We start from the raw sequence: 12620 nt of genomic DNA, 5'->3' as shown, positions 1-12620 counted from the left end.
GACCAGCCATATCCGATCAGTGGGGGTCGGACTCTTGGCACCTGGCGGATCAGCTGCTTGGTGCCCTTCATTGCTTTGTACGCCCTACATTTGTGGTGTGGTGACATTCAGAGCAGGGGGCACATTGGTAGCAGTGTGAGTGTCAAAAGTCAGACCCCCACTCTTCTGATCATCATTTTGAAAACCCCTTTAATGAAGGCTTCTTCCCAGAATGCGTTAGGCCACCTGTAAGGAAACGTTCACCTATGGACGTGATCGTACACATACAATGGTTTTTTTGTTAACGAAATGCAAAGTGAATGGATAAATCTGAGAAATCAACAATCTGTCTTCTACATCCTCACCTTTGTGGAGTTTGTCTGTTCCTCGCCCAGTTTTAAACCTCCTACACAGTTGTTTCTGTTTCAGTTATACTAAACTATTAATTGTGTTACTTTTCTCTTTTTTGCAGCCTGTCTCTGTAACCTTCAAGGCTCCCTCAGTGCCGTCTGTGACAAGATCGGAGGACAATGTATGTGCAAGCCGAATGTGATCGGTCAGCGCTGTGATCAGTGCGCCCCCGGAACCTATGGATTTGGCCCCTACGGGTGCAGCAGTGAGTGGAAATCTGTCTATTGGGTACAAAACCGCAAAAACCAATGTAGAAACTCCCCGAAAAACATCAGATGCTTCCACCCGATTACACCATAGCATAGTGAGGGGGAAGTGCCCCAATGGTCTAGGTATTGGGGACACCCTGCTATCTTTGGGCCCATTTTGACCTTTACCATGGGGTCCATGTCTGGTAGCGTATATAGGGGCAAGGGGGTCCTCTATATACATTACTGGGCATGGACTGTGCTACATCTGTATTTCTTTTCACAGAATGCGACTGTCACCCGCAAGGCTCCACGTCTAGATTCTGTGACCCCATAACGGGGCAATGCCCATGCCAGGGCAATGTGGCGGGCCGACAGTGTGACCAGTGCTTGCCCGGTCAGTGGGGCTTCCCTAATTGCAAGCCTTGCCAATGCAACGGGCACGCTGAAGAATGTGACCCTAAAACTGGAACCTGCATCGGATGTAGGGATTTCACAAGCGGCCGGCACTGTGATAAGTAAGTCGGGGGCTAATCGGCAGTATGGGCAGTATTCACCCCCATTTATAACAATGGCCGCCACAAATCCTATAACTGCAGTACCACCTTTCACCACTGTTCAAGTTAGCGCTTTCAATAGAAACCAATGCAACAGCGCCCCCTCCACCGCTGACTATAATTAAAAATATAAATTATAAATAAATTAATTCCTAATGAAATAACACACATTTACGGGATAGGATCGCAGTCAGAAATTTGGGCTTAATGATGTTTCTTTCAGGTGTTTGGATGGTTATTACGGAGATCCGATTCTTGGATCTGGCCAACAATGTCGCCCCTGCCCTTGTCCTGGGTATCCTGGCACTCAGAATTACCACGGCAGCTCTTGCTACGCTGACCGCGAGTCCGGACACATTGTTTGCCTGTGTGCGCCTGGTTATACAGGTAAGAGAGGTGAATGATCTAAGGAACCAGAGACGGCCGAGGGATCCGCAGTAGAATTTGTTAACCTCTTAAAGGGGTTGTCCAGGAAATAAACAAATGGTTAAAAAAAAAATTAAGGAAGCCACCTTCAGCTCCAGTTGCTACTGTCAGAGGTAGGAGCTGACTGTATGGCACAGCCGGCATCCGTTACGCCTATCTATACGCCCGCACCCGACATGCACGGCGTATGTCGGGGTTAAAAAGTAATTTCTATGCCGTATTTCCGTCAGTTTTCTTGGTAACTTTTTGGGGTCCACACGACTTTTTGATCACGGTTCTAACGCTTGACATCTTGTCGATCAGGTCCGCGGTGCGATCGCTGCTCCCCTGGATACTTTGGTAATCCTGACCAAGATGGAGGAGAGTGCCGGCCCTGCCAGTGCAACAACAACATCGACCCCAGCGACCCAGACGCCTGCGACGCCCGGACGGGCATGTGCTTGAAATGCCTGTACAGCACGGATGGACATCACTGCGGGGAGTGCAAGGCCGGCTACTTTGGGAGCGCCATCCTGCGCAACTGCCGCCGTACGTAGTCAGACGACAGCGCTGACGGTCTGTATCCCCCTGTGCCGCATTATTACCTCCTTCATTACAGGTTGTACGTGCAATGACCTGGGTACGCTGCAGTCTCACTGCTCCAGAGATACCTGCTACTGCGACCGGGTGACCGGACATTGCCCCTGCCGAGCAAACGTGGTCGGCAAGAACTGCGACCAATGTGCAAATAACTTCTGGAACTTCGGAGCAGACTTGGGCTGCGAGTCTTGTGCCTGTGTTCCCAGCCATTCCCTGAGACAGGACTGCAATGTGGTGAGTCTCTATGGCACATATCCTGCGGACATCTTCTCTGATCAGTCACTTACTTTTCTTCTCCTGTCAGCCCAGACCACCATAAATGCTTCTTCTAATAGTAATCGTGCCCTATTTGTGCCCCCTCAGCAATGTCACCTTTTCTGATCTCATACAGTAGTAATGTTCCCAATGATCTTTGTCCTACACAACACAAGTCTTCTTTTGCCCCATATAGTAATTTAATATCTTTATTCCCTAATTAATTGAGCTCCTTATGCACCAATGTGGATCAAAATAACTGAAACTCACCTTGCCCTGTTACCACAATGATTAGTGGGGTCCTATCACCGAAACCTATTGTCCATGGACCAACACAGGAGGCGCAATACAGTCACGACACTTGCATTGTTATTAAGTCTGGGAAAATACAAGAACATCCAGATCCTTCTCTACAAGTGACTCTCCTGGTTTTACTCCTCTAGAACATATGATGTCCGCATATTATTATACCCAGATCCTTCTCTACAAGAGACTCTCCTAGTTTTACTCCTCTAGAACATATGATGTCTGCATATTATTACACTACAAGTAAGGCCAGGATCACACATACACGAGATACGGCCGAGTCTCGCAGGTGAAATCCCTCCTCGGGCACCGGCACTCCGGAGCGGAGCATGCAGCCACACAGCAACACATGGAGCCGCAGGCTCCGCTCCCAAGTGTCGGCGCCAGAGGAGGGATTTCACCTGCGAGACTCGGCTGTATCTTGCGTATGTGTGATCCTGGCCTAACTCGCCTAGATTTACTCCTCTAAAACATATGATGTCGCATATTATTACACCCAGATCCTTCTCCACAAGTGACTCTCTCCTAGTTTTACTCCTCTAGAACATATGATGTCCGCATATTATTACACTCAGATCCTTCTCTACAAGTGACTCTCCTAGTTTTACTCCCCTAGAACATTTGATGTCCGCATATTATTACACTCAGATCCTTCTCTACAAGTGACTCTCCTAGTTTTACTCTCCTAGTCCTGATCCTGAGAACCCTATTAATCGCTCCAAAGACCGCTGAGAAGTGTGCAGCTCAGGAGGTCTGAACAGACTTTCGGTTGCGCCTGTACTCCGCCCCGTGTTTTCTTGTCTCCTGAGTTGTGGACTTCACACCGTCTTTATGAGCCACCAGTAGGGGTTTCTAGATCGGGCCCCCCACTGTCCTGCTGGGAATTAAAGATCCCCCCCCCCCAAAAAAAAAAAAAAAAAAATCACTTTTGCAAAAATTTAACTACTTTTGAAGAAATGAATCAATGAAAAAAAATACTGAAGGGCAGGCATTTATTTCCTTATTACCTAGATCTGTATTTTGACTGTCTGCGTTGCCTCCTCCAGTACACAGGGCAGTGTCACTGTCGGCCGGGGTTTGGAGGCAGAATCTGCTCTCACTGCCAAGAGAATTACTGGGGAGACCCACAGCGCAGATGTGAAGGTACGGCGACTGCCGGGGGGTTTATCCAGTGCCCCCTTGGGAGGTGAGAGACTCTGTGGCTTCCTTGGCTGCTTGCCCGGTAATGGCAGCCTGTCCTGTCCTAGGTGCCAGACACCTGATAACTGGCAACAGCCGCCTTCTGTCTGCGTCACTAGCACCTCTCGCCTTCTGGATGACCCTTTAGACCCTAATCGGACTACTGACAACCATCCCATGATCAGATTCTCTCTCTTTCCTCCATAGCTTGTAACTGTGACTCCTACGGCTCTGAGATCCAGCAGTGCGACCACCTGACCGGCGTCTGCCGATGTCGAGAAGGGTTCACTGGGCGACGGTGCGACCAATGTGCCAGGGGCTTCCGGGATAACTTCCCCAGGTGCTCGGCCTGTCACCAGTGCTTCCATCAATGGGACAGTATAATCGCCGGGCTCCAGAACCAGCTCCGTGCGATCCAGAAGAAAGTGTCCGACCTCCAGGAGGGGGGAGAAGCTCCGGAGATCAGCAACAGCCTGATCCGAGACCTGGACGACAAGCTGAGGATCGTCAAACAGATCATCGGAGATGGCGGCATCGAGGGGACGCGCATGCTGGAGCAGATGAACAAACTGGTCAATAAAATAAGGTGCAACTTACTATTATAATGATTCAATGCCTCACCATTTTCAGGATTTCTGCTTGCTGTCACCGAGCAGGAATATTTTTTAGCTTAGGTTAAAACCCGTACAAGCTTAAAGCAGATCTGTCACCAGATTTTACAGTAGAAGCTGTATACATTATTAAATAGATATCTTAGACTGGATGAAGCTGATAGACTTACTCTGAAAATCCATGTCGTAAACATGGTATAATACTTTAAGAAAATTTAAACATAATCTCCACCCACCTAGTCTGATTGACAACTTCGCAGAGTCCCTCCCCCAGCTGCTGAATCTCCACCCACCTAGTCTGATTGACAGTGTCAAAGTGTCTTTTCTGCTACTGAATTTCAGCTCGCCTAGCTTCACTTCTGGCTCCCTAAAGTCTCTCCTTGCTGTTGCTGAATCTCTGTCCAACCTGCAGACAGGTATCACAGGTCCTGGATACCGCAGACAGGTAGCAGAGGTTCTGACAACCACAGGCAGGCAACAGAGGTTCTGGAGATCGCAAACAGGAAAAGGAGGTCCTGGATACTGTAGAAAGATTGCAGAGGTACTGGAAGCCACAGGCCGACAGGAGACATCCTGAAGAATGCAGACAGCTAGCAGAGGTCCTGGAGACTGCAGAAAGATTGAAGAGGTACTAGAAGCCGCAGGCAGACAGGAGACACTTTGAAGAACGCAGACAGATAGAAGAAATACTGGAAGCCGCAGGCAGAGAGGAGACGTCCCGAAGACTGCAGACAGGTAGCAAAGATACTAGAAGTTGCAGGCAGACAGGAGACGTCCTGAAGACTGCAGATAGGTAGTGCTGGAAGTTCACAGACAGGTAGCAGAGATCCTGGAATACCGGGAAGAGGCCATGGCGTACCATAAACCTAAGAGTCTTAATACTAAGACAAAGGTGTGGGCCTTATATTGGCCTAAGTAGAGGATCACATGGGGGCACGCCAGACCTACTGCAAAGCCTGATGTTGAGCACAAGAGATTTTAGTGAACTGAGGTGAAGGGAGAGGAGTCAAGACCCTGGTATAGGGGTGTAACAAGCTCCTCAGTGTCTCTCCTCCTTGCTGCTGTTCAATCTCTTCCCACCTAGCCTTACTGACAGTTCCTCAGTGTCCCTCCTCCTTCCTGCTGTTCAATCTCTCCCCACCTAGCCTTACTGACAGTTCCTCAGTGTCCCTCCTCCTTGCTGCTGTTCAATCTCTCCCCACCTAGCCTTACTGACAGTTCCTCAGTGTCCCTCCTCCTTGCTGCTGTTCAATCTCTCCCCACCTAGCCTTACTGACAGTTCCTCAGTGTCCCTCCTCCTTGCTGCTGTTCAATCTCTCCCCACCTAGCCTTACTGACAGTTCCTCAGTGTCCCTCCTCCTTGCTGCTGTTCAATCTCTCCCCACCTAGCCTTACTGACAGTTCCTCAGTGTCCCTCCTCCTTGCTGCTGTTCAATCTCTCCCCACCTAGCCTTACTGACAGTTCCTCAGTGTCCCTCCTCCTTCCTGCTGTTCAATCTCTCCCCACCTAGCCTTACTGACAGTTCCTCAGTGTCCCTCCTCCTTGCTGCTGTTCAATCTCTCCCCACCTAGCCTTACTGACAGTTCCTCAGTGTCCCTCCTCCTTGCTGCTGTTCAATCTCTCCCCACCTAGCCTTACTGACAGTTCCTCAGTGTCCCTCCTCCTTGCTGCTGTTCAATCTCTCCCCACCTAGCCTTACTGACAGTTCCTCAGTGTCCCTCCTCCTTGCTGCTGTTCAATCTCTCCCCACCTAGCCTTACTGACAGTTCCTCAGTGTCTCTCCTCCTCGCTGCTGTTCAATCTCTCCCCACCTAGCCTTACTGACAGTTCCTCAGTGTCCCTCCTCCTTGCAGCTGTTCAATCTCTCCCCACCTAGCCTTACTGACAGTTCCTCAGTGTCCCTCCTCCTTCCTGCTGTTCAATCTCTTCCCACCTAGCCTTACTGACAGTTCCTCAGTGTCCCTCCTCCTTCCTGCTGTTCAATCTCTCCCCACCTAGCCTTACTGACAGTTCCTCAGTGTCCCTCCTCCTTGCTGCTGTTCAATCTCTCCCCACCTAGCCTTACTGACAGTTCCTCAGTGTCCCTCCTCCTTGCTGCTGTTCAATCTCTTCCCACCTAGCCTTACTGACAGTTCCTCAGTGTCCCTCCTCCTTGCTGCTGTTCAGTCTCTTCCCACCTAGCCTTACTGACAGTTCCTCAGTATCCCTCCTCCCGGCTGCTGCTGAGATCTCACCTGGCTCCGTACAAGCTGCAAGTCAGGCTGGGTGGGCAGAGACTGAATAATGAGCTTTTCTCATTCTTTAGCTGGACTCATAAAATGCTGCACTGATACATTGGTGCAAAGTCTCAGGTAAGAAGAAACCTATGTACCACTGATATATTTAGTACGCAGATTATCTGGGCTGGATACACTGTAGCAAACCCTCAAGTGGGAGAAATATTAGGTTTTATATGTGGTGTAAATAAACAGGTCACCCAATCACTGACAGCAAGTAAAGATCTTAGAAATAGTAAGAAATTACACACAAAATATATTAGAAAGTATTAGAGACACCTGGATGTGCACAGGAGCTGGATACACAAAGTGGGAAAATGCTAAACCCCCAAACCTGCAAATGATGATGCCGGCCATTTTTGCATGTAATTTGACTACATTTATCAAGAAAGTAGCCAGAGAATGTCAGTGTGGCTTATTTTTTTTATGCTAGTGTGGTCTAGAATTTTGGGCAACTCCCTGAGTAACTTCTTTTTAGATCTTTAGAGCTGTTAGATCTCTACTTGCCCTATACAGAGCTGCAAACACAGTGCATAGGGTTGAATGGTTAAATACCTGCAGCCACCACCAGGGGGAGCTCGGGTGCTTATGACCTTGAACTCAACATTGTACAGGAGGCTCCCTCTAGTGGTGACTGAAGGTATTTTTATCATTTAACTTGTTTATGCTGCAGATTTGGAGCTCTGTATCAGAAAAACTCACCATATCGTGAAGTTTTTATATAATTGATGGCCATTCACTTCACAGTTGTCGTGGAGTTTTATTGTTATCATTCCAAGTTTAATACCGGTGTGTAATCTATTGGAGGTCACCATCAGTCATTCTCTCTGAGACAGCGAGACGCAGTATGACATCAGGACAGAGTTAAATTTAGACATCCAGTGTTTATAATGGCCGAGAGCGGTGGTGCTATTTATGGCAGAGTGTTTATGACGAAGGGTCTTTAATGCTTTATTTTCTAGGACGGAGGTGGCTCAGCTTTCCTATCAGCTCCATTCCCAGGAGAAAAAAATGAATGATACTCAGAGCAAAGACAGAAAGCAAAAAGGAAAACTGGAGAAGCTGACCCTGGACCTGATCCTGGTCAATGACACTGTGCACATACTGAAAAAGCAGATCGAGGCCATAGCCGCCTCAGGCTTCAATGGTAAAGTCACCGCATGAGTGTGTCGGGGGTCTCCTGAGGCTACGGTACTGGTGGCCTAGCCTTAGAATATCAGATTGGACCCAGTGATCAGCACCTTACATCTGGTTGTGGCCGTGTCTGGTACTGCAGGTCAAGAATGCGACCGAGCTGCAGTACCAGTCACAGCCTGAATGATGGCGCTATACCAGGCAAAAAATGAAGTCAGCTGTTTAGCTTAAGTGCCAGGAGTCGGGTCCCCGATAATCTGGGTACTGGTGAATTCTACCAATTTTGTAGTCCCCGAAACCCTTTTAATCAAGCCGCATTCTGCCAAACTTGTACCAAGATGCCGAACAGAAGGAGAAGGTGATAAAAAGGGGGATGGAGATCATCAGGAGGGTGAAAAGAAGAAATCACCAAGGTGGAAGAGCTGTTCCAGATCTTGGACATCTTCACTGCCCGTTCCAGATCTTGGACACCCTCACTGCCCGTTCCAGATCTTGGACACCCTCACTGCCCGTTCCAGATCTTGGACACCCTCACTGCCCGTTCCAGATCTTGGACACCCTCACTGCCCGTTCCAGATCTTGGACACCCTCACTGCCCTTCCAGATCTTGGACATCCTCACTGCCCGTTCCAGATCTTGGACATCCTCACTGCTGAGTGAAGTGGGGCCCTTTTAGGTTTCTCTATGGGACCCGATGTTTACTTGTTGCAGAAACCTCATGTTATTAAAACAAAGAGCAAGAAAAAATAAACTTTAGAGAGATAAAGTTCTCAGTAGACGGACCTCTTTGAGAAGACCTCCTCCATCATTACCTGGGTGCTATGTACTTCGGCCTTCATTTTTCTCTAGACAAACATTTCTTTTGTTGCTATTTCAGGCAAATGTCTCCAAAAAAGTTTTATTGTTAAAGAAAAAAAAATCTGGTGAGAAAGACGAAGTTCTTTCTAGTCCTTTCGAGCCTTTGACCACAGCAGAGATTAATCTGACATTGGAGATTATTTCTGCTATCGAGTCCTCCTAGATTTCGACATTATCTTCTAAGAAATGATAGATTTGTTCTGCCAAAATAAATGTAAGGTTCTGCCAACAAAGTCCCCATAGACGGCTCAACAAACAGGAGAAAGAGCCGGCCATTATTCTGTCCTAGAGGACCTGATTCCAGAGAAGTGTCACTTAATGGGCTGCTTTCTGCAGTTTTGATAATCACAGTTTTCTCTGCTGCAGATGTAACAGTTCTCGGAATGTTGAGCGTTGTATCACCCCGCTCACACCACTGATTGGCTGCTTCCCCTTTGAACAGTGGTGGGGGCGGGGTTACACAAATCAGGACTACATGGCACGAGACACCTAGTCCTGTAGTGATAATCTGCTGATAAAACACTGATTTTACTGAAAGGACAACAAGCATCCCAGTAAGTGACACATCGCTGGAAACAGGGTCTCTGATCCTACATCATGGTGCTGACAGATTTCTATTAAAGGGTATTTAATAAAGACTAGAGACTTTACTTCTCCAAAATGAAGAGACTCCATATCTCCAAGAAGTCATGACGTGGCCTTAATCATGAGATAATATTATGTCCAATGCACATGAGTTTCCCCACTTCTGACTGGGGGATAATTTTGCATTTTGCAGAGTCGTACGGTAGCATATTGAGGTCCTACTTACAGTCTACAGATGCCGAGCAGCTGGTCAATGGTTCTGTATCTGGAGACGACAGCCCCGTGCACCAATCCAGACAGATACGGCTGGAGACGGAAAGGCTTCTGAAGGAGAACCTGGACAGCTACCGCAGAAACATGACCGCCCAGAAGACATCCCTCAAAGAAATTCAGAAGAAGGTTAAGGATCTAAATGTCTTCAAGATCAATGAGAAGGTAACGAGGGCTGACGTATGGGCGGCTGCATGGTCCGTAATGGTGGATTTACAGAAATACAAAATGAATGGTCCTGGACCATCATACACTGTTTTTAGGTTCTTCTTCCTTAGGTCGTCCTCCTGGTGCAACTGCTCTGGGCTTCACAAACAGTGTTCAGATTAGTCAACTCTTCCATCAGATTTTATGGCTTTGTTTCAAAGGAAAAAAAAAATGGTAGTTGCAGTCTTTCCTAAGTTTTTATCTGTGGGGCTCTGACAATCAATAAAACAAAGGGCCAGAATTGCTCAGTTGGGCACAGCTCTTCTCCGAGACTAAAAATGGTCTTTTGATTGAACCCATCCTTCGTGATCAGTGAGGGTCTCATCAGCTGGATGCCCACCGATCAAAACCTTCGATTTCACTGTTTTTTTCGGTGGCAACTGCACTTCTACAAAAGCTGGAAATTTAGGCAACACTAAGCCAAATCCAGAAACTGTTCATTTCTGGTAGGACATCTTCTACTAGTCTTGTGAATAGTCATAAGGCGCCGTGTCCTAAGTAGAGTCTCATGACTAATTTTGGGTATCTCCATTTTGGCAGATTTGTGGTGCTCCCGGTGATAAACCCTGTGACGACTCTCCATGTGGAGGAGCAAACTGCAGAGATGACCAAGGCCTGAGGAAATGTGGTGGAGAAAACTGTAATGGAGCAGTGCCTATCTCCGCCAAGGCCCTACTGACCGCACAGAATGTGAAACAAGAGCTGGAAAACTTGGGAAATCAACTTGGTGAAATCTCTGAGAAGGTACGTGGGGTCCAATAGTCATGTGGAGCCATGGGTGGTAGCATTGTGTGCTGATGACCAGTGCTTTAGGTGCTCCTGACTGGCATTGACCATATGTCTCGTAGATTCAAGTGGTCCAGGGAATTGCACAGGAGGCAAAGGAGCAAAGTGAGTCCACACTGAGCAAAGCCAAGGACGCAAAGAGACGAATTGAGGACTCTACCGAAAAACTGAGAGCTTTTATTGGCAAGATCAAAGACTTCCTGACCGGTAAGAATGCAGCTTTTAGGAGGCAAGTTGTTTTAATCTCTATTGGGATCTCAAAAATTAGTAAAAGTTTATGGAAGAGGGCGTCCAAGCTCAATGTTTAGCTGATAATTAAATTCTTGCCTACAGAGGAAGGAGCCGACCCGGAGAGCATCGAGCAAGTGGCCAGGAAAGTGCTGAACATCTCTCTTCCCGCCAGTCCCGGAGATATTGCCACGCTCTTGACCCAAATCAAGGAGACCATCGGGAACCTCAGCGGGGTGGATGTGGTCCTCAATACTACTTCTGAGGGGCTGGCCTCAGCCAAAGCCCTCCTAGAGGAAGCCAATGAAGCCCGGTAAGCGATAGCAGTGGTGCTAAATGAATTCAGTGGGACAACCCCTTTAACAAAAGTGTCCCCATTTCGAGCTTTGACTATGTCATGTGACATCTCGGGGGAAACTCCTTTATAAAGGGCTTTTCCTAAGATCGGAAATGCAATCAGTAAGCTATTTTCCTAAAGCCGTAAGTTATCAGTTATAACAGGTCCGATCGCTGGAACCCCAGTGATCACCGTGCTGCATTATAAAGTCGGGGTGCGCATGCTTCACCCCTTCCATTCATTGTCTATTGGACTGCTGGAAATAGTGTTGTACTCGGGCTTCCCCAACAGTCCCATAGAGAATGAATGGAGTGGAGCTCGAGCATGTGCAGTAAGACCATGTTCTGCAGAGCCCAATTCTTGGCTTTTTCTCTCATTCTTACGACAGCCAATAGCCTGTTGTGAATTCTGTGGCTGAATTCACTCCTGTGGTCACAAGTGGTACTGCAGCTTCTGAGCTTCCTCCCTCAGGTGTTCTGGTGAGCTCGTTAACTGCTTCATTACTTAACTCCGCCTGATGCTGCTATCCTTGCTCCTTGTCAATGTTTCAGTGTTGGATCTGAGCTTCTCCTGATTTTTCCTGTGACCTGCTGCTCTGTATAGCTAAGTGCTTTTTGCTTTTTTGTTGCTTTTTTTCTGTCCAGCTTGTCTTTTGTTTTGCTGGAAGCTCTGAGACGCAAAGGGTGTACCGCCGTGCCGTTAGTTCGGCACGGTGGGTTTTTTTTGCCCCCTTTGCGTGGTTTTGCTTTAGGGTTTTTTGTAGACTGCAAAGTTCGCTTTACTGTCCTCGCTCTGTCCTAGAATATCGGGCCCCACTTTGCTGAATCTATTTCATCCCTACGTTTTGTCTTTTCATCTTACTCACAGTCATTATATGTGGGGGGCTGCCTTTTCCTTTGGGGAATTTCTCTGGGGCAAGTCAGGCCTATTTTTCTATCTTCAGGCTAGCTAGTTTCTTAGGCTGTGCCGAGTTGCCTAGGTAGTTGTTAGGCGCAATCCACAGCCGCTTTTAGTTGTGTTTAGGATAGGATCAGGTGTGCAGTCTACAGAGTTTCCACGTCTCAGAGCTCGTTCTTGTATTTTTGGGTATTTGTCAGATCACTGTGTGCGCTCTGATCGCTAAGCACACTGTGTTTCTGGATTGCCTTCATAACACCTGTCATTAGCAAACATAACAATAGCCCTTGTGTTTGGACCCCCAGCAATCAGTATGTTATCTCATATCTAATGATCAGGGATAACGTGCAATTTTTGGTAAAATTGTTAAAGGAAGGGTAGCACCAAGCCCATTGATTGGCTGCAGTGGTCACATGTGGTGAGGCGGCACATAATCGCTGTTGCAGTCAAGTAAACAGGTATCTACAGAAAGGAAAGGAGCTGTGCCAATTTTTGTCTAATCCCATAAAACCCCTTTAAGTTGCTGTCTATGCAGAGCGCTGTAAGACAA

At 47.7% G+C, this 12620-nt stretch overlaps 1 protein-coding gene across 4 annotated transcripts in view; it reads left to right on the top strand.

Moving 5' to 3' along the window:
* The window catches only part of LOC138647400 (laminin subunit beta-1-like), a 77426-nt gene that overhangs the window by 50435 nt on the left and 14371 nt on the right, over positions 1-12620 (top strand). For all 4 annotated transcript variants that reach the window (XM_069736377.1, XM_069736376.1, XM_069736379.1 and 1 more), the window contains 12 exons: positions 452-595; positions 865-1096; positions 1359-1522; positions 1865-2089; positions 2160-2374; positions 3748-3844; positions 4088-4466; positions 7731-7915; positions 9539-9780; positions 10363-10566; positions 10671-10815; positions 10942-11149. In XM_069736377.1, coding sequence (XP_069592478.1) covers positions 452-595; positions 865-1096; positions 1359-1522; positions 1865-2089; positions 2160-2374; positions 3748-3844; positions 4088-4466; positions 7731-7915; positions 9539-9780; positions 10363-10566; positions 10671-10815; positions 10942-11149 — 2440 coding nt within the window. The remainder of the gene's footprint in view (positions 1-451; positions 596-864; positions 1097-1358; positions 1523-1864; positions 2090-2159; positions 2375-3747; positions 3845-4087; positions 4467-7730; positions 7916-9538; positions 9781-10362; positions 10567-10670; positions 10816-10941; positions 11150-12620) is intronic.

This window comes from Ranitomeya imitator, chromosome 8 (genome assembly GCF_032444005.1).
Source record: "Ranitomeya imitator isolate aRanImi1 chromosome 8, aRanImi1.pri, whole genome shotgun sequence".
NCBI lineage: Eukaryota > Metazoa > Chordata > Amphibia > Anura > Dendrobatidae > Ranitomeya > Ranitomeya imitator.
The sequence above is the reverse complement of the archived record's forward strand: the minus strand, read 5'-3'. Positions and strand labels throughout refer to the sequence as shown.